General features: G+C 36.9%; 1 protein-coding gene across 2 annotated transcripts in view; it reads right to left on the reverse strand.

The window, feature by feature from the left end:
- Positions 1-22,664, reverse strand: part of NUP205 (nucleoporin 205) — a 45,993-nt gene that overhangs the window by 1,439 nt on the left and 21,890 nt on the right. For both annotated transcript variants that reach the window (XM_038154895.1, XM_038154896.1), the window contains exons 20-42: positions 22,419-22,500; positions 21,831-21,995; positions 19,625-19,749; positions 18,547-18,661; positions 17,399-17,548; positions 16,357-16,431; positions 15,450-15,607; positions 14,394-14,474; positions 13,369-13,560; positions 11,500-11,770; positions 10,966-11,064; positions 9,690-9,838; positions 8,766-8,957; positions 7,898-8,019; positions 6,681-6,819; positions 6,344-6,470; positions 5,334-5,410; positions 4,363-4,491; positions 3,698-3,824; positions 2,837-3,003; positions 2,324-2,447; positions 1,331-1,459; positions 544-617 (exon numbers count right to left, since the gene is read on the reverse strand). In XM_038154895.1, coding sequence (XP_038010823.1) covers positions 544-617; positions 1,331-1,459; positions 2,324-2,447; positions 2,837-3,003; positions 3,698-3,824; positions 4,363-4,491; positions 5,334-5,410; positions 6,344-6,470; positions 6,681-6,819; positions 7,898-8,019; positions 8,766-8,957; positions 9,690-9,838; positions 10,966-11,064; positions 11,500-11,770; positions 13,369-13,560; positions 14,394-14,474; positions 15,450-15,607; positions 16,357-16,431; positions 17,399-17,548; positions 18,547-18,661; positions 19,625-19,749; positions 21,831-21,995; positions 22,419-22,500 — 3,069 coding nt within the window. The remainder of the gene's footprint in view (positions 1-543; positions 618-1,330; positions 1,460-2,323; positions 2,448-2,836; positions 3,004-3,697; positions 3,825-4,362; positions 4,492-5,333; positions 5,411-6,343; positions 6,471-6,680; positions 6,820-7,897; positions 8,020-8,765; positions 8,958-9,689; positions 9,839-10,965; positions 11,065-11,499; positions 11,771-13,368; positions 13,561-14,393; positions 14,475-15,449; positions 15,608-16,356; positions 16,432-17,398; positions 17,549-18,546; positions 18,662-19,624; positions 19,750-21,830; positions 21,996-22,418; positions 22,501-22,664) is intronic.

The raw sequence follows: 22,664 nt of genomic DNA on the forward strand, positions 1-22,664 counted from the left end.
AATATATTTTTGCTGCTAGTTTTGCATCAAATTTACACAAACTATTTAATTTCTGTGCAAGTGGAATTTGTTTCTATTCTACCATTCATATTTTATAGTCTCCTCAGTTCCTATTGCCCTTTTGATGTCATTTCTCTATAGCCTGGCTGAAGCTGACCCATAGTGAATAGTTTGATCACAGAAAATTGAGAAACTTGCCCTCATACTGCAGGTCTTTCAAGGATATCTGGTGTTTTGGGAAGCTGTTATTAAAAAACACCATTTGACTGGTTGGTAAGAGAAAAGAGAATGATTACTCTATTTTATAACTCATTTTTTACTTAACTCTTCATATTAAGATTCAAAGATATGTACACAGCAGCAGAAGTGCAACAATATTTTCCAAAACAATTTTGTAATGCTTCACTAATCCTAAATTTAGTTCTCTGCTGTTGGTGTTACTGCAGGTTGTTCAGAAGTGGGAAAACAGCAGTCAGACTGCTTCTAATAGCTGCAGGGTAGCCAGGAGCATTCTGTACCCTGCAGCAGACTGTCACATCTCACCTGGTCTATATCGTGCTGGCTCACTCGATTCAGTCCACTACTGAAATACAAGCTTGGCTCTGAACCAAAGGAATCTGGCAATAGAAAACAAGATGTTAAAATTGTGTTGGCTGCTCCACACTATCTCTCTATCAAGTCATATAACATAAATTTAAAACAGTGTTCCAATTTGATCCAAAAGTAAACTTATGCATTAGAAATTACACTAATTTTTTTACTTAAATGACTTAGAGAAAATACATAAAGAGTGAGTCATAAATAATTTTGATCACACAACATGGCACTTTAAGCAAAAGACTCTTCTGCAAATTCACACTCCCTGATTTCCTTCCTTTCCTTTATTTTTTTGAAAGATGAAATTCAAGGACCTTAAAATCCTCTAGTGAATCAATGGTGGCTATAATTCTAAACATACTTTTAAAACCACCGATACTAACTTTATTTCATAATTTCATCTTCTATTATATTGAAATGTTTTCCTATAAACTATTTTGGATCACTCATCTGATTGTATTAGCTAAACTTCAGTTAGTTTGAAGAGCAGAAATAAAAAAAATAGTTACTTTTAATTTCCCTTGGAGGTTATGTGTAATATACAAAGCCTAGAAGGCTGTGAGTAAACAATATCAGAATTGCCAATTCTCCGGTGGAATATCCAAAGGTGTGCCAAACCCAAACAAAATCTCTTTTAATAAATATAAAAGGCAAGATATTAATAGTAGGACATCATCTTAAAGCTAATCACACGAAGTTATTCAAAGGCATTTTGATGCTTGAGAAATTTTACCTTGCAGCCTTCCTTTCTTAAATGACATCCTAGAGGACAGCAGCGGGTCTTGGGAGTCAGTGGGTGTGCAGTGCAGTAGGTAGTGTTCCAGATGGCGCCAAAGAATGAAGAGACATATTTCTATGATATCTGCAGACATATCTCAGTGAAGGACTCCAATTTGGTTGTCTTTGGATTGTATGTTTACTGTATGAGCTTATTAACACACTTGGAAACAGCTGAAGATGTCAGCTCAACCACTTGTCACCCCCTACATTGCTACAGCCCAGTGATGGATCGCTCACACTCACTGTCCTCATCACCCTGCAGAGCCTCAATCCAGCCCTCAGGAGGAGAGCAGAGTATGGAGTGCTCAGGTGGTTTGTAAAAGTGCCTCAGCTGCACACAGTAAAGTAAAGCTGAGGTTATAAAGCCACACAGTAAAGCTGAGGTTATAAAGCCAGCCACAGCAGGAACATCTTAGGTGACACAGCGAAATGTGCAAGAGCACATCTTTCCCAAGGGAGGCTGCAGAGGAAAATTCTGATCTGTTGAAGACAATTCTTTTGTGCATGACTGGTTATTTCCACAGAATTACTGGTGTTTATGAGATTTTGGTTTATGCAAGGTTGGCTGTAAGACTACAAACTCCTATTATGACAGGCACATCAAAATTATTTTTCAAAGTATTCCTTCCACTACACTTGGACATGTGCGAATGTTTATAGGGTCTGGACACTAAAATTGAAGAGCTGGGCTGTAACAATTCCTTTTGGCATACTGCAGAAAGTCCTAGCTGGGTTTCAAAATGGGAATTGCTAACTTGAAAATCCTTGCATTCTGGCAGTAGCAGAGCAATACTCTCATAAGTTAATTGTCAGTATCTCAAATTTACTTTTTGGAAAGAATTTTTGTTCAAAGTGGTCAGAAATCCAGGTAAAAAAAAACCCTGTTTCTATCTCTCTGCTTTTCTGGATCATCACCTTGAGGGTCATTTCAATTTTAGAAGGATACAGGAACAGAGGGATAGCAACTTGGCTCGGTTATTTATTAGTTTCACCAGGCGCCGCCTTGCCAACACATATTTTTGGGAAGTGGAAATCTTGTCAACCCCAGCTGGCATAACTGACTGACACAACTGTGATGGGAAGAGAAAAAACAGAAAGACAGTAGCAAATTACAGAACATCAAGAGAAATAAGAAAATAAGATTACTTACTAATATCTAGAACTTCCTTCTAAGCTACTATTTCTTTACAACCTTGATCTCCAATTTGCTTGCTGACCAAAAAATGGAAAAATGAAACCCATCTCCAAGCAACTATAATGAAAGTCACAACTTTTACAAAGTTAAGCCAAATATTTTCCCTAAAGTTTTAGATGACTCATTCTATGTACCCCCTTTAACAGCAGAAAAGAATATGCCCAAGAAATGGAACTACTTGCTTATCAAAGATGCTTTGGAGCCTTTGTTACATCTGTCCAAGTTACTACAATACAGAAACTACAGAGTCAGAAGAGCAATTACCTCTTTTATTTCATCTGGTGGCAGTTGCTCCACATTTTGCAGTTTGTTAACATTCTGACGATGGCTGTCATAGTAACTGAAGAAATCACTAGTGCTCTGTTTCAGCAGGTAAACAATAATGCCCAGGCCAGGCAAGTGCCAATATGGGACCACTGGTGCTTGTGTATCTAGTCAACATGTTGAAGATAAGAAAAAAAAAAAAAAAGCCCCCAAGAAATCAATATGCTATGCTCTCTGCCAATAACCTAGAAAGGAAAGCACTGGCAAGTATATTTTGCACTTCTGTCAGAAGTAACATAAATGTAAGTCTAGGCAAAAAGTTCTGTGACTGCAGTACTAAAAGGCAGTCAGCCTGGTGCAGTACTGAGTACAAAACCTGAAATGTAGCTAGATTAGAAGACTTACTATTTACATATTTTAGCCATTCAACTGCATAATAACACACTGTAAACTCTTGCCACATGTTGTAATAGAGTTCCAATCAACATCAAAACACATCTTACATGTCACAAACGAGGTCCTAGCTTCAAATAATGTGATCCAGCACAGATGCTGAAATCTGATCTTGACTTTCCCCTGTCTTGTGCTATTTATTTACATACACACACTTCTTAACTGACATATATTTCTGAGGCTGTGAATGAAAAAACAATTTGTTTGTTTTAACTAGGATTAGTTTTCTGATTTGGCTTAGCGCAAGGTCGAACAAGCATGGACTCCAGAATGAGAGAGTGAGCAGCTACAGTATTGGCATAAAGTGACTTAAACAGTATGTGAAACTACAGCCTCTGGTTCACTATTTTCTAGTGGCCCAAATGTCACACTGTTCAGGCTCATAAAACAGCAAGTCAAAAATCTCACCCTGTCGAGGCCCATCTCGGTTGGTTGACTCAGACAGGCTGGGAGTAAACAAACAAACAGTGTGCTGGAAACTGGGGGCGCTTTGCAACATCAGTGACTCACAGTATTCCATCACGTTGGCACAGATCTGCCAACAAAGGATAAAAAAAAAGACAGTATGTCAATTACAGTATCTACAGGCTTTGAAGCATTAAATTTTACATGGACAAACGTCAGTGAACAATATGCTTTGCTCCTCTCTTCTCACCAGAATGTGATGATTCTATTTTCTCATCGGTTACAAACTCTCCTCTACTGCAAGTCTAGGACTTGCAACTTTGCCTCTTTCCCAAACCTGCTAGCTAAAATTTCTGGATAATTATAAGTCCCCTTTAGCTTTAAGTTAGTGTTAGCCATTACCCTCTATACATAGGTTTTATTTTGAACATTTATATCAATTTAAGCCTTCAAAATTCACAGAGTTTGTATGCAAAACAATAAAGGTTTCCAATGCAAATGTAAGTAAACACATTTTCAAGGATTATTTCTTTAAAAATGTCGATTCCTACACCACACTTAAACCAGTGTGGAGCATTATCACTATCGTATGAAATAATGATTACCAAACAAATCTGCACAGCAGGTAAAATGTTGAAACTGATGTTTCTTATATTTTGTTTCCTTACCTGTTGCATGGCCAACTCAATTTCATCCCTCTTGTTCACTCTGTCTCCTGCTACGTTATCATCTTGCAGCTTGAACTGACGTAGCCTGTCTGATCCTCCAAACCGACTCAGAAGTCCTAAGCACTGGCGCTGCCATAAGAAATTACATTAAAATTACCATCTCAACAAATGAAGTGCACGATTCTTTTCACTTAAGTGATGCATGTCCCTTAAAGCATAGTATTAAGAGAACAATGCAGATAATACTTTTAGCACTTTGTAAACAAAATTTAAGTTTTTAGTGTTTTAACTTACCTTTATTTAAGGTAAATCATTTTGAAATTAATGGCACCCTAGAACACTGCCAATGAGAAATGAGTGCAATTCACAAGTGCACAACTTTTCTTGTGTCTCTTGCAGACTATTATACAGAATCCTATCAATGACATTTTAGGTTTACTCATTCCCACACCTAAAACACCTTTAGATTTTGTTTGTCTATATAGGTAAAGTCCAGTAAAAGTAGAGTACAAAAACTAATTCAGTAACAAATAAATGAACCGCTAGCATGTCTGATAAACCAAACTGTTGAGCTGGAGACATGCTTGTGGCCAAAGTGGTAACAGACTGTTTCTGCATTACTTCACATGCTTTGGTGTTGGCTTCAAATTTTTCTCTTCACGTGCTTTGGTGTTGGCTTCAAATTTTTCTCTTCATATAAGCCCTAAGCTAGGAAGGGAAACAAAGTCCCTGACGTAATTCTGATGTTGTCAAATGTTATCTTTTCTACTGCACAGGGAAGTGTGCAGAGACACCAAAAAACAGACCACCAAAACCCCATGCCACTCCCACAAAAAAACCCTCACACAGTCTTTTCAATGCTGGAAAACATCTCTTTCCCAAATGCTACAATTCAAAGTAAAAAAACAGTAAGAAACACATCTAGATAGCCAATTCTAAAAGGACATGGGTTAAATATATGACTTCATTACCTGAAATCGCCCTATGTGTCCTTGTAGCTCCATCTGTGTCCCTTCATTAACATCCATGTCCAGCTCATTCAGCACTCCTGATAAAAGATACAGCCATTAAATAACTGTTTGTTTGGGGTTTTTTAAAAAAAATTTGTGCATTATATGTATTTAAATACAAGCATTGATCAGAAATATTTCAGCCAAACATTCAATTTGTCTTTTGCATATTTTTTGAGCTAAACATTCGGATATGAATGCAGCTACCAGGAGATGCATGACAACATGTAGCTTACTGTTCTGGTAAGTAATCAAATGGGGGCAAGGAGGAAGGGAGGCTGGCATGGAAATTACAGCTGTTGTGCAAAGCTCTGTATACTGTAAGCAAAAAAAGCACCTGTGCTTAACCTATAGCTCTGCGCTCCTTTCTACAGTAGTCAGACATCTCTCCTGAACAAAGGAAACCATTAAATCAAAATAGAGAAGTTATTTTGAACTGGTAAGCATGCAGAAAAAAACACTATATCCATCACAATCATTATTAGCCCTTTGTGAAGGTAAGTCACCCAAGAAAAATGGCGGTATGCTAATCTGCAGTGCTTTCCCCCAGGAAACTTTATATTTTAAACAAATAAAAACAGAGAAGACAGCTAAAAATGGGTATACAGACAATTTTCTTTCTTAATTTCCTCAGTTACAGGACTTATTGAATAAAAATTGTTTTTTAAAGATACCACAGATACTTTGAGCACTTCTATTTGTAAATCACCTCCAAGACAAAAAGTACTTAGTGTGAGGTAGCATGATGAAAAGAAAATGGGAAGTCAGATACATTTGGGTAAGAGCACTATGTCTACTGCATATTTACTTCAAGAAAAATTATTTAACATTTCTTTATTTTTCTCAGAGCTCTACAGATTTTTTTATATGTATTATCATGGATAGTCTCTTCTGTCTCACTGTTGCTTTACAGAAAACAAAGCCTGACATTCATGCAAATGGGGTTGAGACTTCAAAACTGCAGTTCCTACCAGGCAATGCTGCCTTGCTGATTATTCCTGTCAGCGAGGCCAGCTCCTGGAGAGATCCAGCACTTACATCTTGACACCTCAGGATTGCCTGGATAGTATCTGAATGGGAAATTAGAAACTGCAAAACCTGCACCACAAGAAAAGAGAGAAAATATTAATGACTCAAAATTTAATGGTGATCAGAGATGAAGTAATGCCTCTGAAGAACTTTAAAAGACCTTGTGTACCAGTGAGGATGGGATTTAAAAACAAAACCAACTTACTGTCAGAGCAAAGGCACACATAATTTCTTTGAATGAGCAATACCAGTGGTACTCAAGCATGTTTTGGAACTTACCTGGCCCGCAGCTTGCAAGTGTTGTGCCATGCTGGACGTGAGGATCACTTGGCACAGCTGGAGAGCTGGAAGGAGAATCTGGCGGTAACGTTCCACTGGAGCAGGAATGAAGACTGGGGGATCTCTCATTGCATACATTCTTAGGAGGTTTAAAAAGAAAGGAGGAAAAAAAAAAGAAGATAAAGAGTGCAAGAAAAGTGAAGTCCACGAGTGAGGCAAAGCCTCAGCCTACAATCACTCAAGGACCTAAAACCATTCATATTTCAATAAGACGTCTAGACCTGAACTGACTTTATATTGGAAAAGCAACAGATTTATCATACACAGCTGCTGCCAGACATTTTCTTTAAGCAGGGAAAATTATTTCTTTGTATTATACTAGACTAAACTTTGTTGCAGAAATACAATACCTGCTTACTGATATACAAAACCAGGTATTCTCAAATATTTTAGGAAGAGTTGTGCCTAATTCCAAAGTAACTGTTAAATACAGTCTTCCACAAATGTCCTGTAGGTTTTATACAATCTTATTAGGTCTAATTGGAACTTTCAAATAGTATACCTTGTCTAAGTCTTAAATTTCTCCATAGTGTTTGAACTCTCAGTGTGTCACTAAGAACTGTAAGTTTAAAACAGGGACCAAGGCTTGAAATCAATCCAGGTAATTTCCCCTAAATATGCAATTTCCTTCTCTGAGAGAGATCTTCTCTAAATCACCTCACAATGACTAACATGGCAACACATCAAGAAACTTGCCAAGCAATGTGTCACTGTGAATATTTTTTTAAAAGCACATAATAAAATATTCCTGAAATAGCATTTAATTCACTGCTCTCTCAATGCTTCATGGTGGAGGACAAACTCTGCACTTCACCAACTGCAAAGCCTCCAAAACACGTTTATAGTGCAAGCTGTTTGTCAAACATTACCGTATAAATTATTTAATAATAATACATAAATCACTTTTATCTGATATATTAAACAAATTTTCATGTAGTTTAAGTAATTAGCATGCAAGTACAACCTCATACCCACATCTGAAATTTTCCTCTCAATGAAAGGTAGCTTTAAACTGAACTGACAGGTTTAAGAAACACACACACAAAGAATAAACCCACAAGTCATCACTGAAAAACCATGAGGCTATAAAAAGATGTGATGTGCTTCCAGGAAGACTGTGTTATGGTTTCACCATCAGCCAGGGAAGCAACACTTACCCCTGGTGGTCTGTTTCGGGTCGCATGTCATACACCTGGCACTGTGCCAGCCGCACAATCACGCCAGACCGCAACAGCTCTAACGCACCTTGCTGACTTTTGGCTACTCGAGTAAGGAATGCCTACACAAGAGCAGAGAAGGTTAAGTTTTGGAGATGCACAATGACACTTATAATGTCTACTTTCTCACTTGACTTGAGCATAATTTCAAATCTATTATTTTAGTAAAATACCCTTAAGGAACACCTTCAGGCCAAGTAGCTCAGTGTGCAGATGCAGATAGAGCTCTAGGTGGCAGGAGCCCCAAGCAAGAGCCTGTGAACTGCCCACCCTTGGCAAAACAAAGGGCACGATGGATGTGGGGCACCAGCCAGAGGACCGGACACTCAGAAACATGGCAGGAGACAAGGAGTCAGGTGAAGACCCCCAGACTGACTCACACAGACTGTTGAGAGTATAAAAACCCAGGGGTTCCTTTGTTCAGGGTGCCTCCTCAGAGGCACCAGCTCGGGCTCTTATTCTGTTGCCGCACCACGATTAAATCATTTTAAGGATCGAGATGTGTGAGAATGTCCTGGGAAGCCTGGGGTCAAATCAGTAAGGAAACCTAGTCTGAGTGTGGTGAGGGTAAAGTGGGGCACCCATCAGTCACTGGAGCCACTCTCTACAAAGGGGCTTTGATGCCCACAGTAAAAATCTCTGGTGGTGCAAGCGTGACTGCCAGAGTGTTCTTGAATGGTAGACAGGAAAGCTTCCTTAATAGTATCTCTGAGTACAATCAATGCAAAGTGTAGACAGACAACTTTTACTAAAAAGTAAAATTAAAAAATGAACACTGTAACCAAAATAATTTCTAAAGTACTGTTACCATTTTGGACTCATAGGTGTACAGCGCCTTAAGCAAAGGGGGCTGAGGTGTGAGCAAGCTCTGAAGAGCCAGATCATCATCTGCCAGGCTATCCACAAGCACCTTCAGGTAGCCACTGTTCGAGAGATACAACAGCCACTGCTGCTGCTTGTCTACTGAAACAATGTGATCCAGTAAAGCCAATGCCAGCATCTGCGAGGAGGGAAGGAAAACAAACAAATCAAAGCAGAATTAAACATATAAGATCAATGAGATTTTTAATGAATACCTAGAAATGTGAAATGCTAAGCAGTTTCTTCTAACAGCTTCTTATAAGCAAAATGCATTTCTTCACTACAACTGCAACCATTTATGTAAAAAATATTTTAAGATTTCTTGACACTAGTACAGTATGAGCCAATTACCTTTCTCTACTATTCTTTTAAAAACATTACAGATATTGTTGACCAATAACTAATGCCAAATAGTTTAATGAAGTATTGCCTCAAGCACGATTACTATTTAAAACTAGTTTGCCTTCTGAGGAAATTCTGGCTACTGGCTACTATCAGAAATTACTAACCAGCTACTGGCTACTATCAGAAATTACTTCATCATGAAGTCTCATCTTCCCAAGGTAAGTCCATGACTTAAAAATGCTAACAAGTAACTGTAACAGAGGTCCCTATCTACATCTATGGCAGCAGAGCTTTCTACCCTTATTTTTAAACGACAGGACATATAGCCTCGTTGGGAAAAAAATTAATATGCATGTATGGCTCTTCTTTCAGCAGCTTGAAGAATGAGTGGGAGGACAGAAACATGAAAAAGATCTTGTATCTATAGAAATGTTCTAGTTCTACCTCATGAAACTTCCCAACTCTGCAGAGATGATGTTCTTTAAAACAAACAGAACAGTAATTTTAAAAGAATAGATTCCTTTACCCGGCCTATCTCATGGCCATCACAAGCATCACGACAGACCACCTCCATCAGAGCTGCCCCATAACTCTCAATAGTTGCCATGTTTTCCCGTTGCAATTTACTAAACATATCTTCAGGAGCTGTCAAATGTTCCCACATAGTTTTTTTAGCTGTAAAAAGCAAAACAAAAAATGAAAGCATTCAAAGCCATCTTACCATTAACTTAGCTACATCCTTCAGGGCATTCTCTCTACACCTTGTAACGGAAATGCCCCAAACAATGGTCAAGGGTTTTTAAACAAACTGTAAATGTTCTACAAATCCACCCTTCCTTGAATATCACACGGACCAGCCAGAGTGAAAAGTGTGGACTTGTATAGATACATGACCCTTGTAAATAGTCTGCTAAAAATAATTCAAATGTTCAGTACTTGTTACATGGATAAACTAATACGCCTAAAACTGCAAGTGTTCAAGGCCAGGTTGGATGAGGCTTTGAGAAACATGGTCTGGTGTCCCTGCCCATAGCAGTGGGTTAGAATGATTTTAAAGATCCCTTCCAGCCCAAAGCATCCTAAGATTCTATGAACTTTCACTGGGACCAAAGCATTCAGTGTGAGCTAAATTGACAACGTGACTTAAATGGGAGAGAATGAAACCAAAGTCCGTCATACACTTCAAATAACATATTTGTCATAACAAATTCACAGTTAGTCTTTTTTCTTTTACTACTGTAGCTCAAAACACAGGCCAAGTAAAAGTCTGCATACAGGTAACTAGCCCCAAGATTTCTTCTCAATTCTTGTCTGAATAATTATTAGAAACACTAACAATTCAAGTATTTTAGCCATTCACAGAGAGAATGTGATACTTACCATAAGCACTCAAGGATAAATAGCAACTCTGGTTGGCTTATTTTCTGCCTTTTTTTTTTTTTTTTGGGGAGGGGGTGTATGTGAGGCTTTTGTGTTTGTTTCCCCCCTAAGGGGATCTTCCGACAAAGGAAGAGAAAGGGTATGAAATTATAAACAAACCTTGGGGTTTGTTTGTGGTTTTTTTGTGTGGTTGGTGTTTTGTGCCTTTTTTGCTTTGGAATTTGTTTTGGGTTTTTTTAAATAGGATCACTATGATATGAGTGTACATAAAGATGTGAAGGCATAAGCAACTTATTTCAGAGGCTCTTAGAGCAAGATGTTTTCCATCTATTTCCAGAACACAACTCAGCATGCAGAAACTGTACTCTCCAGGGTTTAATAACAACTTTTTTAGCTCTTTTCCAAATACAGTTGGACCATACCTGCTTCTAAAGTGTCTGGTTCATCTGGTCTCTGTGCAATCTGCAAATAATAAAGCAGTGATCCATAAAGGTGCGTCCTCACTCTCTGGAAGCCACCACCTGTTAACAAGAAACATTCACAATTAAAACCAAACAAAATTAAAACCATCTTCCACTGGCACCTAATTTAACTTTCCTATGGCAGTGCAGGCAGAAATAAATAAAACAACTAGATTCCTTAAGGTGAAGTTCTACTGTTTGCATAAAAGTATTGATGATTAAATTCAACAAGTTTATGCTGTTCCAAAAGAACGAAAACATGAAATTCTCTTTATAGTAATTTACATATTTCTCTTCTGTTTGTGGTTTCGATTTTTTTTTAAGTGCTTGCTAATTTTTTTGTTATTAACATCACTTAAATCCATACTAATCATGTAAGATCCACCTAAGTGACTGTAACAAAAATCTTCACTGCAGTATCTGAAAGCAGTTCAGCCCATCTTTTTACTCTTGGCAGACAGAATTCACGTACACACCCTGCAGAAGTCAACACACCTGTTTTCAAAATGAAATCCAGCAGCTTTTTTAAGATGATGTGGAGGGAGGAGTCACCAACAGAAGCAAAACCCATGGATATGCTCTCAGAGCCAGGGGATGAGGTAAAAGAACCATCCAGCATCAAGACATATTGGGACTGTCCTGCCATAGAGAGTGCAAGTGGCTGTTTCTGCTCCGTTTTCACAGACTGGCTCAGGTGGGCAGTCAGGGTGAACACAGCCCCTGCCACCACTGGCATCAACTCCTGAGCTGCATCATCATCAAGGATCTTAATACAGAAGTAGAAAGACAAAAAAAGGCAAAAGAGAAAAAAATGCTTAAAAGTGTCTGATTTCATGAGTTATTGAAGTAATTAAATTCGCCTCACACAACTATTTAATGTATGTATGCATAAAGATTTCATTAACATGACAATATTTAAAACTCAAAAATCAGTAATGTCAGAAACTTGTTTAGAAACCTGAATTGAACATATAACTGAGAAGACCATCAGTCTTCTGGATTTTTTTACATAAACCACAGGCAGGCTGATAATCAAATCTGGATGGCAGAAAGGGAAGAAATGTGTTGATATTTGAGATGCTTTATTAGTAAAATATTTAAACCTAAGCTAGGGAAAGAATAACTGGTATCTGCTTTGCTCTACAGCTATTTTATTACCATTAAAAATGTGAAGGTACTACTTAAAAAACCCAAAGGGTTGAGCATCAAAGAAGCATTAAGACAATGTGGAAAAACACTAACAAGAAGTTTGCATATGTTTTTGTTCATCCTATTATTTGGAAGATAAATCTTGTATCGTTATCGCTAATACAGAAGGAGCTTTTCTTTTAAGCAATATAGTAATTTTGAACAGTAGTTCAATTATTTTCAATAGACAGCAACAATTTTTTTCTGAACTTGACAAAAGTCTTCACCAAGATGCTACAGAAAATTAAGAGTCTGGAATTTCCTCTTTGTAAAGATTTTAGGAAAGAAATTTCTTCAGCTAGTGAAGGCCTTCCTTGTTTCCTGTTTTTTTAATTCAGTTCAAATAAAAAAGAAAACCAGCACTCCACTAAAAATAGGTAACTTTTAGGTAACTCCAACAGAAAAAAAAATATAATGGTAGTAATAAAAACAAAACCCAAAAAGGTTACTTTTTTCCTTGAAAAGATATAACTTTTTTATATATTTCTCAAAACTCTATTCATCTGAACTACAAACCACATAACTCTTGCAATAAAGCAAAAAAGTAATAATGCCCCAGCAGACTAAAAAATACAAGGATCCTTCATTAAATTTTGCCTTGTAGAATGGATGGGTCAGTAGTAACTGTCTAGTCTGTCTCACAAAATGTTACTATAACTCAGCAGTAAAACATCGAGACTTTTAAGACAAACTCTAATACTTCCAAAAGCCCATCTAATTGTAAAATCTTTAGTTTTTCTATTATGAAGCTTCATTCAGCTCTTTAATTTTTCAAAAGCAGCAGCAGTAGCATTTGCAGTGAGTTGTCTAAACGCACTAAATTAGCAAATGCAGCAGTTTGCCTTCAGCCTTCAATAAGTTCTTCTTTGTTTCTCATCAAAGCAGGCTGTTTCTTTTTCACACACCTTTTCCAGACTACCATCATGCTGGATGATACTGAAATGCCTCTGAAATCTGTCAATATATGGTTTACAATTTAACAGTAGGTATGCAAGAATACAAAGTATCCCCTCTGTCCAAAGGGCATTCCACTTCAGCACAGCAGATATCAGAAAACTAAAAATACTTAAGGCAGACAGCATTTTTTTCGGATTACAATCAAAATTGCAGCACTTTCACATAAAAAGATGCAGCAACAAAGTTCAAGGAGAGGGTTGATTTCCAGCACGGCACTACCTTGTCATGCACATCCTGCAAGAGATCCCGGATAATCAGCTGCCTATCCTCAGCCTGTATGAGATCCTGGGGGCAGGCAGTGAGTATGATTTCCACCAGCTGTCTCCATGACTCCAGAGCATGCCTCTTGGCATGGAGGCACTGCAGCAGCTTGTTGCGCTCCACCACGTACTGCAGGATAGTGTTGATCTCCTGAAAACCCACCACAAAGAAACTCAGTTACAATGTGCTAAAAGAAATTGATGGCAAATACAGAATTCAAGATGACAATTTTTTCTATTAGTAGTAGTCTTCAGAATAAAATGTTAAGTCTTCAGCTAACTAGAAACAAGCTGCTCTTACTACTTTAACAAGGTAGCCCGTTCCATTTCTGAGCTGTTTTTCCCACGGCAGACATCATGAATGCCTCAATCTCATAGGAAAAAAAAATCAACTAGGAAAATTCTTTTCTAGCACTTCAAAATCAAAACAAAAACAACTACGAAAAAACTATTTGTGCTTTTATTTCCAATTTAGTCTGAGTAATTTCTCCTTTATCCTTTGCATCCATTTAACCCATTTTGACTTAATTTAAAAGGTGGTAGAAAACTCAGAAAATAACTAATGTCCAAGTTCACTGAAACTGTATCTGTGTAGAAAAAAGGAGAAATAAATCAGCATCCCCTGTGAGAGAAAGGCAAAATTATCTTGGCTGTAAGATAAACACACTTGTACTTGAACAGACAATCTTGACATCAGCGTGTAACTGCTTTCTGTACAGTGGGGTGAGGAGCTGCAATTGTTATCACTAATGAGGAGGGAAGAGGTTAAAGAAAAAAAGAAAACAGACTATAAGCCAGCTGTTTAGAGAACAGTATGCTAAGAAGTACCTTAGCTTATCAGTTTTGTGGTTTTTGTCTTCAGGAATTACTAAATCTAAGTTAGGACTCAAATCCACAATCTTTTATAGTAATGCTTACTGCTTGACAGGGTATGAAATCCACCAAGAGCAACAACAAACAATAGTTAACTTTTTCTATACTTACCTCCATAAGTAAAGGTCTCTGGCCTATTGCTGCCATTCCTTGAAGGGCATTGACTTCTGCAACCAGAACTCTGTGAACGTACTGAAATTAAAAGTGAAACTTAAATGATTATAACAGTTGAAGCTGGCAGATAGATAAACACCACACAGCAATTCACTCCCTGCCCCAGAGGGGTAGGGGAGAGAATTGGGGGAAAAACAAAGTAAAATTTGTGGGTGGAGTTAAAGACAGTTTCCTAGAACAGAAAAGGGAAGCAGAGGGGAATAAGACAACATTTAGAATACTACAAACAAGGGATGTACAAACGCAATTGCTCACTACCTGCCAACTGCTGCCCAGCCAGTTCCTGAGCAGCAGCCCACAGCCAGCTTTCCCCTTAGTTTATACACTGAGCATGACTTCACATGGTATGGACCTTTGGCAACTTTTGGGTCAGCTGTCCTGGCTGTGTCTTCTCCCAGCTTCCTGTGCCCACAGCCTACTCACTGGTGGGTGATTTGAGAAGCTGATAAGCTTCTTCCTTCACTAAGTAAATATTGCTTAGGAACAACTAAAGGATGAAAGTGTTTGGAACATTGCTCTCATCCTAAATCCAAAACACAATACTATACCAACTACTATGAAGAAAATGAATAGTATTTGAGCCAAAATTAGGACAAGTGACAAAGGAGATGTATTTGTAACTCCTAAAAGAATCTAGGAGATGGCTACATAGTGACAGATGGAATGGGATTTGAACAAGTTTTACTCATTTTTTAGGGTCACAAGTTCTTCAGGACAATTAATAATACACGTGTCAAGTACTCATCACAATGTGACCGAATCCTAAGTAAAGCCTCCAAGAACTATCACAGTACACAACAACATTGCACATATAATTGTGTACACATATGTAGTGCTAGGCAGTTGGTACTGGCAACCAAAGAAATACATATCTGAAACATACACCTTTTATGTAAAAGCAAATTTCAAAGTATTATTAACACACTGATTTTTTTTTTAATCATAAAGTTATAGAATAGCACATGCAACTTGAAAACAAAGACCAATGCTAACCTTGACATTGCAGACCACTTGTCCACGTGCATTCTTGTGCTCACAATTAGTAATGACTTGCTCAATTTGAGCCCGGTCAAAAAAGTCCAGTTGTAAAGGCTCTGGAATGTCCTGACTGAAGTCAATTGAATCCAGGATATTTAAGATCTTTCTGCGTACTGGAAATGCAAATCAATTCAAATTGTATTCATAAGCATCAAGAGGAAACCAGATAATTAACAAAAAGAGCCTAATTTACCTTTGTAAATCTAAATCTTCAGCTTAATATGTAAAGTTTCAAAAGACAGCATTAAATCTTCAGAAAGTGCTATCAACTACATAACAGGTTTAAAAACATTTTCTAAGGCTTTAAATTCTTAAGATGTCTTATATAGTTCTCCTGTTATACATGCCTGCAATCCAATATTTACAAACACAAGACTAATTTTTTTCTCCTAAATGAAACCAGGCTGGTTTTCAATTATAACCATTGCAGTCTTTTGTTGAGAAACCATAAAGAATCTGAATTTATTTATGTGGGACTCACATTTATTTATTTATTTATTTATGTGGGACTTACATTCTTTGCCATTAAATTACAAATATGTTTAGCCTTAGCAACAGTCTCACTGTTTCTACTGTAAGCAATAAATTTGATAGACTGCCACTCTCCCACTTCTTACTTGCACAGATACCTAAACACACTCTTCAAATTGCCTTTCAAGTTCAGTGTTTTTCACTCACTCAAACCACCCGTATCAAGGTTCTTTTTTTTTTTCCCCCACTGAATAAAATTGTTTCATGTACTGCTGCTGTTTAGAACACCTATTACTTTCTTTCCTGAAGTGTCCTCTCTGGAGGTGACCCTGCTGCCTGTTCAGGAGCAGATACACTTTACTGATAAATAATCAACAGTCATAAGAGTTACCTTTGGAAGCAGTGTCAAAGTGGAGAAATCCACTTACTGATCGACTTTCATCTTCCATTCCTCCTTCACCATCAGCTGAAGGTAATAAAACATACTAAATAAATTATAAAAAACAAAAATCTAAGTGTAAAATATTACCTACTTTATTAACAGTGAAAGACAGAGCACAGTGATAAACCGATAAACCTTTCACAAGCAAGTCTTCTAATACAATATATCCTTGAACTCTTAATCAAATGAAAAAAACACTTATCTGACAAAAGCTATCCCATTATTATATACAGATCAGAAAATACTAGAAATGCTTAAATAGACATCCCACTTTCCATTATGAATAATGCAGTTGCATAGATATCATAAAATGAGTAGCATATCTGAACACAATTTCCCATACTCAGCTCCTCACAAGGATGAAGTGTGTGTTTAGGCTGATAAAAGGGAATACACCATACTGCAGTAGCCTGTTAAAACACCTTCCATTTATTCTACTTTCTTTTTGTAGAGTTTTATTGCCATCTGGTTTTATTTTTCCTAATTTACTTCTACCCTGTTCTAAAACTCTGAAATCTTGCCTTTTTATTTAACATTGAATTTTACACCACATTGGGATGAAATATCACTTTTGTGATGTTATAATGTTAAAAGCAAAATTGATGTGTATCTCCTGTCTTCTGCGAGAGAGCTGACAGCTTGTGACAGACATTAAGACTGAGAAACTTTGTCTTAAACTGTTCACCATGGAAGACCCTCCACTGTCTCTATTTTATAATGATTCTGAATGGCAACTCAAAACAAATTATTCCATAAGTTTAATTTTTTTAATATTCCCCCCCTCCTACCTCACAAATGGTTTTTAATTTTTCTATCAGCAATGAACAAAACAATGCCCTGATTTCTTTCACTTTGGAGTCTACAGCCACCATCATCTTTCTTCTCATACCACAAATGAACTGCCACAAGCTTATGAAGAAAAGAATTCAAATGAAGTCTCCCATTCTCCATTTATTCCAGCCTATTTAGCCTCACCATAAGTTCCTCTTACCCAGGTATGGTTTCACAGGCATGTCATCGAGCAGCAGATGCAGCAGCCTCTGGGTGTGGGAGCGCTGGCGGTTCAGAGACGTCACTCTCATTTCGATAGCTGCAGTCTTCATTAGCCAAGACATTTGGTTGAGTGTTGAAATCTCGTGCTCTGGACAGGGATAAGGCAACAATTATAAAACTGAGCATAAATAATATTACTTAGTCCAAGGAAAGTATTTTTCATTTGAGAAAGCTTTTAGATGTCATTTGTTATTATTTGCTTACAAGAGAAAAAGACAGAGATCTGACAAAAGCCAATAAATGAACATGTGGTTATTTTGAAAACAAATCACACACATATATGCAATAAGAATATACACATACACAACAAAACTGGATCCAACCAACTGTTAGAACAGTAATTGTGAAGAATGCAGTGCCCCATGAGCCAATAGGGTCAGTTACAATTTCAGTGAAAACAAGGCATTTACCCAAGTGAACTGTAGCTTTAATCAAAATTGGTGAGACTGGAACACAAGTCTCCTAGAATCTTCCTATATTCATCTAATTTAGATTCCTAAGTTACATAAGAATCATCTAAAGCACTTTATACATGCTGGATAGATGTACTTGAATGCTAAGTTTACTGTCATTGAACAAAAGACTGACGGTCAAGCATCTGATAAAGTACATTTATTCCATTTAAGACACCTGAGAAATCTTCTTTTGAAATATAAAACATACCCACTAGGTTAAAAGTACTTCATTCAAAGAAAGGGGCAACACAGGTTACAGATAAGTGTTACACAGTTACAACCATCAGCCTTATATTCCCTTGGTTCTTTACAACAGTCTTACTTTTCAATATTTTTTTTCTGTAGCATGATCTAACAAACTACAATGATAATTGCAATAAAGATTACGATGTGGTTCTGGAGACTTGGTGCATTCCAAAGCTAACATTCTTTTTCAGAAGTTCAGCACTAATAATCTGAACTTCTTAAGTAGGGAGAGTTCAATTTTTGCTGAACTTAAATTAAGTGATGAGCAGAGCCTGCAATAAATTCAGTTTAATAATGCTACCTATGTGTCTTCTTTCACTCCTAAGGAGTCAAAAAATGCACTGAATTTTAAGCAGGCACAATCTTATCATAGCATTAAAATTACCTTTGATAGAAAATGGCAAGTACTGCAGCTGAGTGAATAAGAAATCCTGACTGGTCCTCAGATATCTCATAGTTGGTCCTGAAGTGTCAGAGCATGCACACAACTGATAGATCACCTGACAATCAAAAACAGTAGCTATCAATGTATGGAATTTATTTTAAAACAAACCAGCCACCAAATCAAAAGAAGCATAATACTGTTCTACTGCTCAAACAATATTACCAATATTTACAGTAAATTTTCCATCAGCTTTCTTCAAAGTTGAACATATTATTTGTAACAGATGTTGAATTATGATCTTAAAGGACTACCAGCATGTGGATGACCACAACAGCTGTTTGTTCACAACAATACAGGACAATAGACAAGCCTGTTTGTTCAGCTCACTTAAAAATGAGTCCTTTTCTATCTGCATGTCCACCAAGACAGGAAATGTAATAAATTTTCCCTGCTTCTACAAAATTGTATTTTGCTTTTAATAATGCTTAAAATCCTTTCTAGAGTCCATGGATTTTCAACATGATACAAGTGTGCAAGCATCACCTATCTCACACATCTGTCTAACTCAGCTGTCTCCCCCACCTGATCCTCTCAGCCACACATATGTACATTCTCTCACAGCTACAGAATAAAGCAGAGAATTTCACTGGCTTAGTTGGAATTTTATGTTATTTGCTATCATACTACACTTCCAAAATGTAAAAAAAAAATTTAAATTGGCACATGTCACAATGGACTTGGAGACTGGCCAAAAATATTTAGGCTGTATTATTATATTAGGATATACTTTTAACACTTTACCTATAAGTATATGGTTATATATATAACCTATATGTTATAAGTATATCCTAATTCCAAGTTTCTGACATGGGTGCAGATCCTTTGAGTTCTGTGATGCTGTAAGATATTTTTTAAACAGATAAAGGTAAAATAGAAAGTTCAGTAGAGAACCTGACATACTCATTTTAAAAATGAAACTTTTATCAGTCATCAACCATCTGTGTTCACCAACCAAGAAGTAGCCAATTTTATTTAGAGTCTACTTGCAGTATATGCCAACAGAAAACATGCTGAATACCTGGTAACAGAGTTCTGCAAGATGGGGAGATTCCCGAACTGCTGTAGGCCCACTCCTTGTTTCAGTACCCTTCTCCAGTATGTTCAAAATAGCATGAAGACAAGTCCGTGGGCAACCCAAGACTCCTGAACAGAGAAAAATAACTTGACATTCTTGATCTTACTTTCCTCCATAGCCAATATAGGTCAAGTACACAGAGATACAGAACCTAAATTGTTCAGATACCCTGTGCTACACTATACTGCTCCCCAGAGCTGCAGCAAAAACTTCTGGCAAAGTTTTATCACCATTACTTAAAATCAAAGAAGGAACCAGGTTTCAGTAAAAACCTAATGAAAATATTTATAGTTAGTCTGTAGGCTTATGAGATGCTAGTGTATCAACTGGAATTATTGTTTTACACTTTTAAACCAATAGCCATTTGACAATTTCAAAGAACAGCTTTTAAAAAATTCCTGTCTTATTTTACAAATACAGCCATTATATGGCTAATTCTCCTAAAGGCACCTGACACTGCAACCACAGGGAATAGGGAATAGATTTCAATACTGAAGTCAAAATTCTGTCTTTTTGCATTCTTCCTTTAGCCAATTAATTCTTTAATCAACCCAGAAAGAGGTCCTGAAACAGCAAAAGCATCAATAATCAGAGTTCTTACATGGGAAATCATCTCTGTTTGAACATGTATAATTTATGCTTTAGCAGGAAATTATTATCTTGAGGTAAATGTCTTACGGTCATTATTTCTTCACGTTATTAACAAGAAAATTTAAAGACGTGGGCAAGGTCTCTCACACCCTTCAGACAGATTTCCTCATCACTGACCTAATGTATGATAGATACCCTGTAAAATTGTGTAGGTGCAGATCAGTTACCTGTATTGTGTAACTACACATATTTCACAATATCTGAAGAAATAAAACTCAGGTCCCATCTACATTTCATTTAGAACTATGAAGAACAAAAAATTGCTGGTCCAGAGCATCCAATACAAACCTGAAGATAATGAGAAATATTCTTCCCAAAAAACTAAAATCAAATTATTGGATGTTGTTCAAACTTGTTTATATAAAACATCCTTTAAAACAGTTGAGAAATAACATTGTATTTCAGAAGGGACACCATGACATCTCAACACCAAACTACAGCTAGCTATGATATCAAACCATTGCTCATGGCTTTAGATAGTTGGGCCTTGAAAACCTCCAAACATGAAGTTTGCATGACCTCTACAGCCAACCTGCTTAACTGTCTTCTGGTGGAAAAATTCCTACTATATCCAAATTGAGCCTCTCTTATTTCATTTTATGCCGACTGCCTCTCATCTTCCTGCCACACTCCCCTGAAGAGTTTGGTTTTGTTCTGTCATTTACGTCTTTGCAGGTGTTCAAAGATTTCTATAGGCTCCCTCAAAGCCCTTCTCTTTTCCAGACTTCCCTCAGCTTCTCCTCACAGGCTGAGTAGTCCAGCTTCCTGATCATCCCTGCTGGACTTGCTCAGTCTGTTTTGTAAAATACCAGTTAGAAACTGAGGAGGCAAACAAGATACATTAGAGAATCAAGACACTATTACTCGCACCAATCCAACTTGAAAACAGCAGGAGCAATATTTCTGAAGTTTGCATTGCTATATATATATATATATATAATTAATATATTTATATATTCCTATCACTAGAATGAAATTCCGTATGTTCTAAAAGGTTTTCTTCTACAACATTAAAAAACAAAATTGGTTTTCTTTCCTATAAATAATTTTAAACAGGAGCTTGAGGAAGGACAGAACAATAGCCAAGAAGTAGAACCAATTAAAAACAACAGTCTCTTTTGTAGGTTCACATGTTGTCATATGTAGGTACAACTTGGATCATCAAATCAACTTCCTTCTACTAGAGACACAACTACACTGTATTAAATAATAAATACATTAATGTTTCCCTTCTAAATTATAATTTTCCCCCCACAATCCTAATTTCAAGTCTGTTCCAAAATCCAACTTAAACAAAGACTCAAATCCTCAAGTTGTTTAAATGCTGCATTTGAGTATTAATACATCTTTTCATGTAGCTTTTGAGGACTTGAACAAGGCCCACTGTTTTATTCTTAAATTGAAGAGGAACTGCTTTTCCCCATGAATTTCCCAATAAATATTCTCAGTGTTGTTAACAGAACTGATTAAATGGCAGATCAACCTCTCCTCTTCATACCTGGATCTTGCAAATTTGTGGTGCTGACAGGTTTCTTTAGTTCAAATCCCAAGAGATACAGAGCTAGGCTGGGAGGACTGCACTCAAGAGAGGTGATAAGGAGATTCAGAATATGGATCCTGGTTTCATGATGGATTTGTGCCCGTTTCTTCTCTGGCTCCAGCTCTTGATTAGAAAAAGAAGAGGAGAAAAAGCAGATATGGTGACTAATGAAGTAAAAAATCCATCTAATAGAATAATCTTTGTGTCTTCAAGTTAAATACAAGAATGTTGAGGGATGGACTTACATTACTGCAAAAACATACAAGAACAAAATTGCAAATTACTGTTAATATAGCTGTAAATAATATATCCAAAGCAATGTTAAATACTTGTCTTCTGAAAACAGACTCAGTTTGGAGTTGGCTCATCATAGAGTGGACATACTTTACCAAATACAGGTATTTTTCATTCTGTTAAAGGTCCAATTCCACAGAAAAGAGAAGAAGATTGTTTCCTGACTTAAGAACACTTTTTACACTTCTTTCATTAATTTCATTCCATGGAAAAGACAACTGTTTAAGCCATTTTAAGAAGGCTTTTACATACCCTCATCTGGATTAATTAATTCTTCTGCATCTTCATTGTCTAAACATTCCACAAATCCAGCCATCAGCTTCTGGCTAACACTCTGTATGCAACAATGGAAGGATGGAAATGAAGACAATTTTAGGAGTACTAAACCAAATACTTTTCATAATTCCCTTCATGTAAGTTGACAGAACTTTTAGACAAAAATTATATAACCTATTTAATAATCAAGAGTTAAGACTCACAAGCCATTCTAAGAACAGG

The sequence above is a fragment of the Motacilla alba genome, chromosome 1A (genome assembly GCF_015832195.1).
Source record: "Motacilla alba alba isolate MOTALB_02 chromosome 1A, Motacilla_alba_V1.0_pri, whole genome shotgun sequence".
Lineage (NCBI taxonomy): Eukaryota > Metazoa > Chordata > Aves > Passeriformes > Motacillidae > Motacilla > Motacilla alba.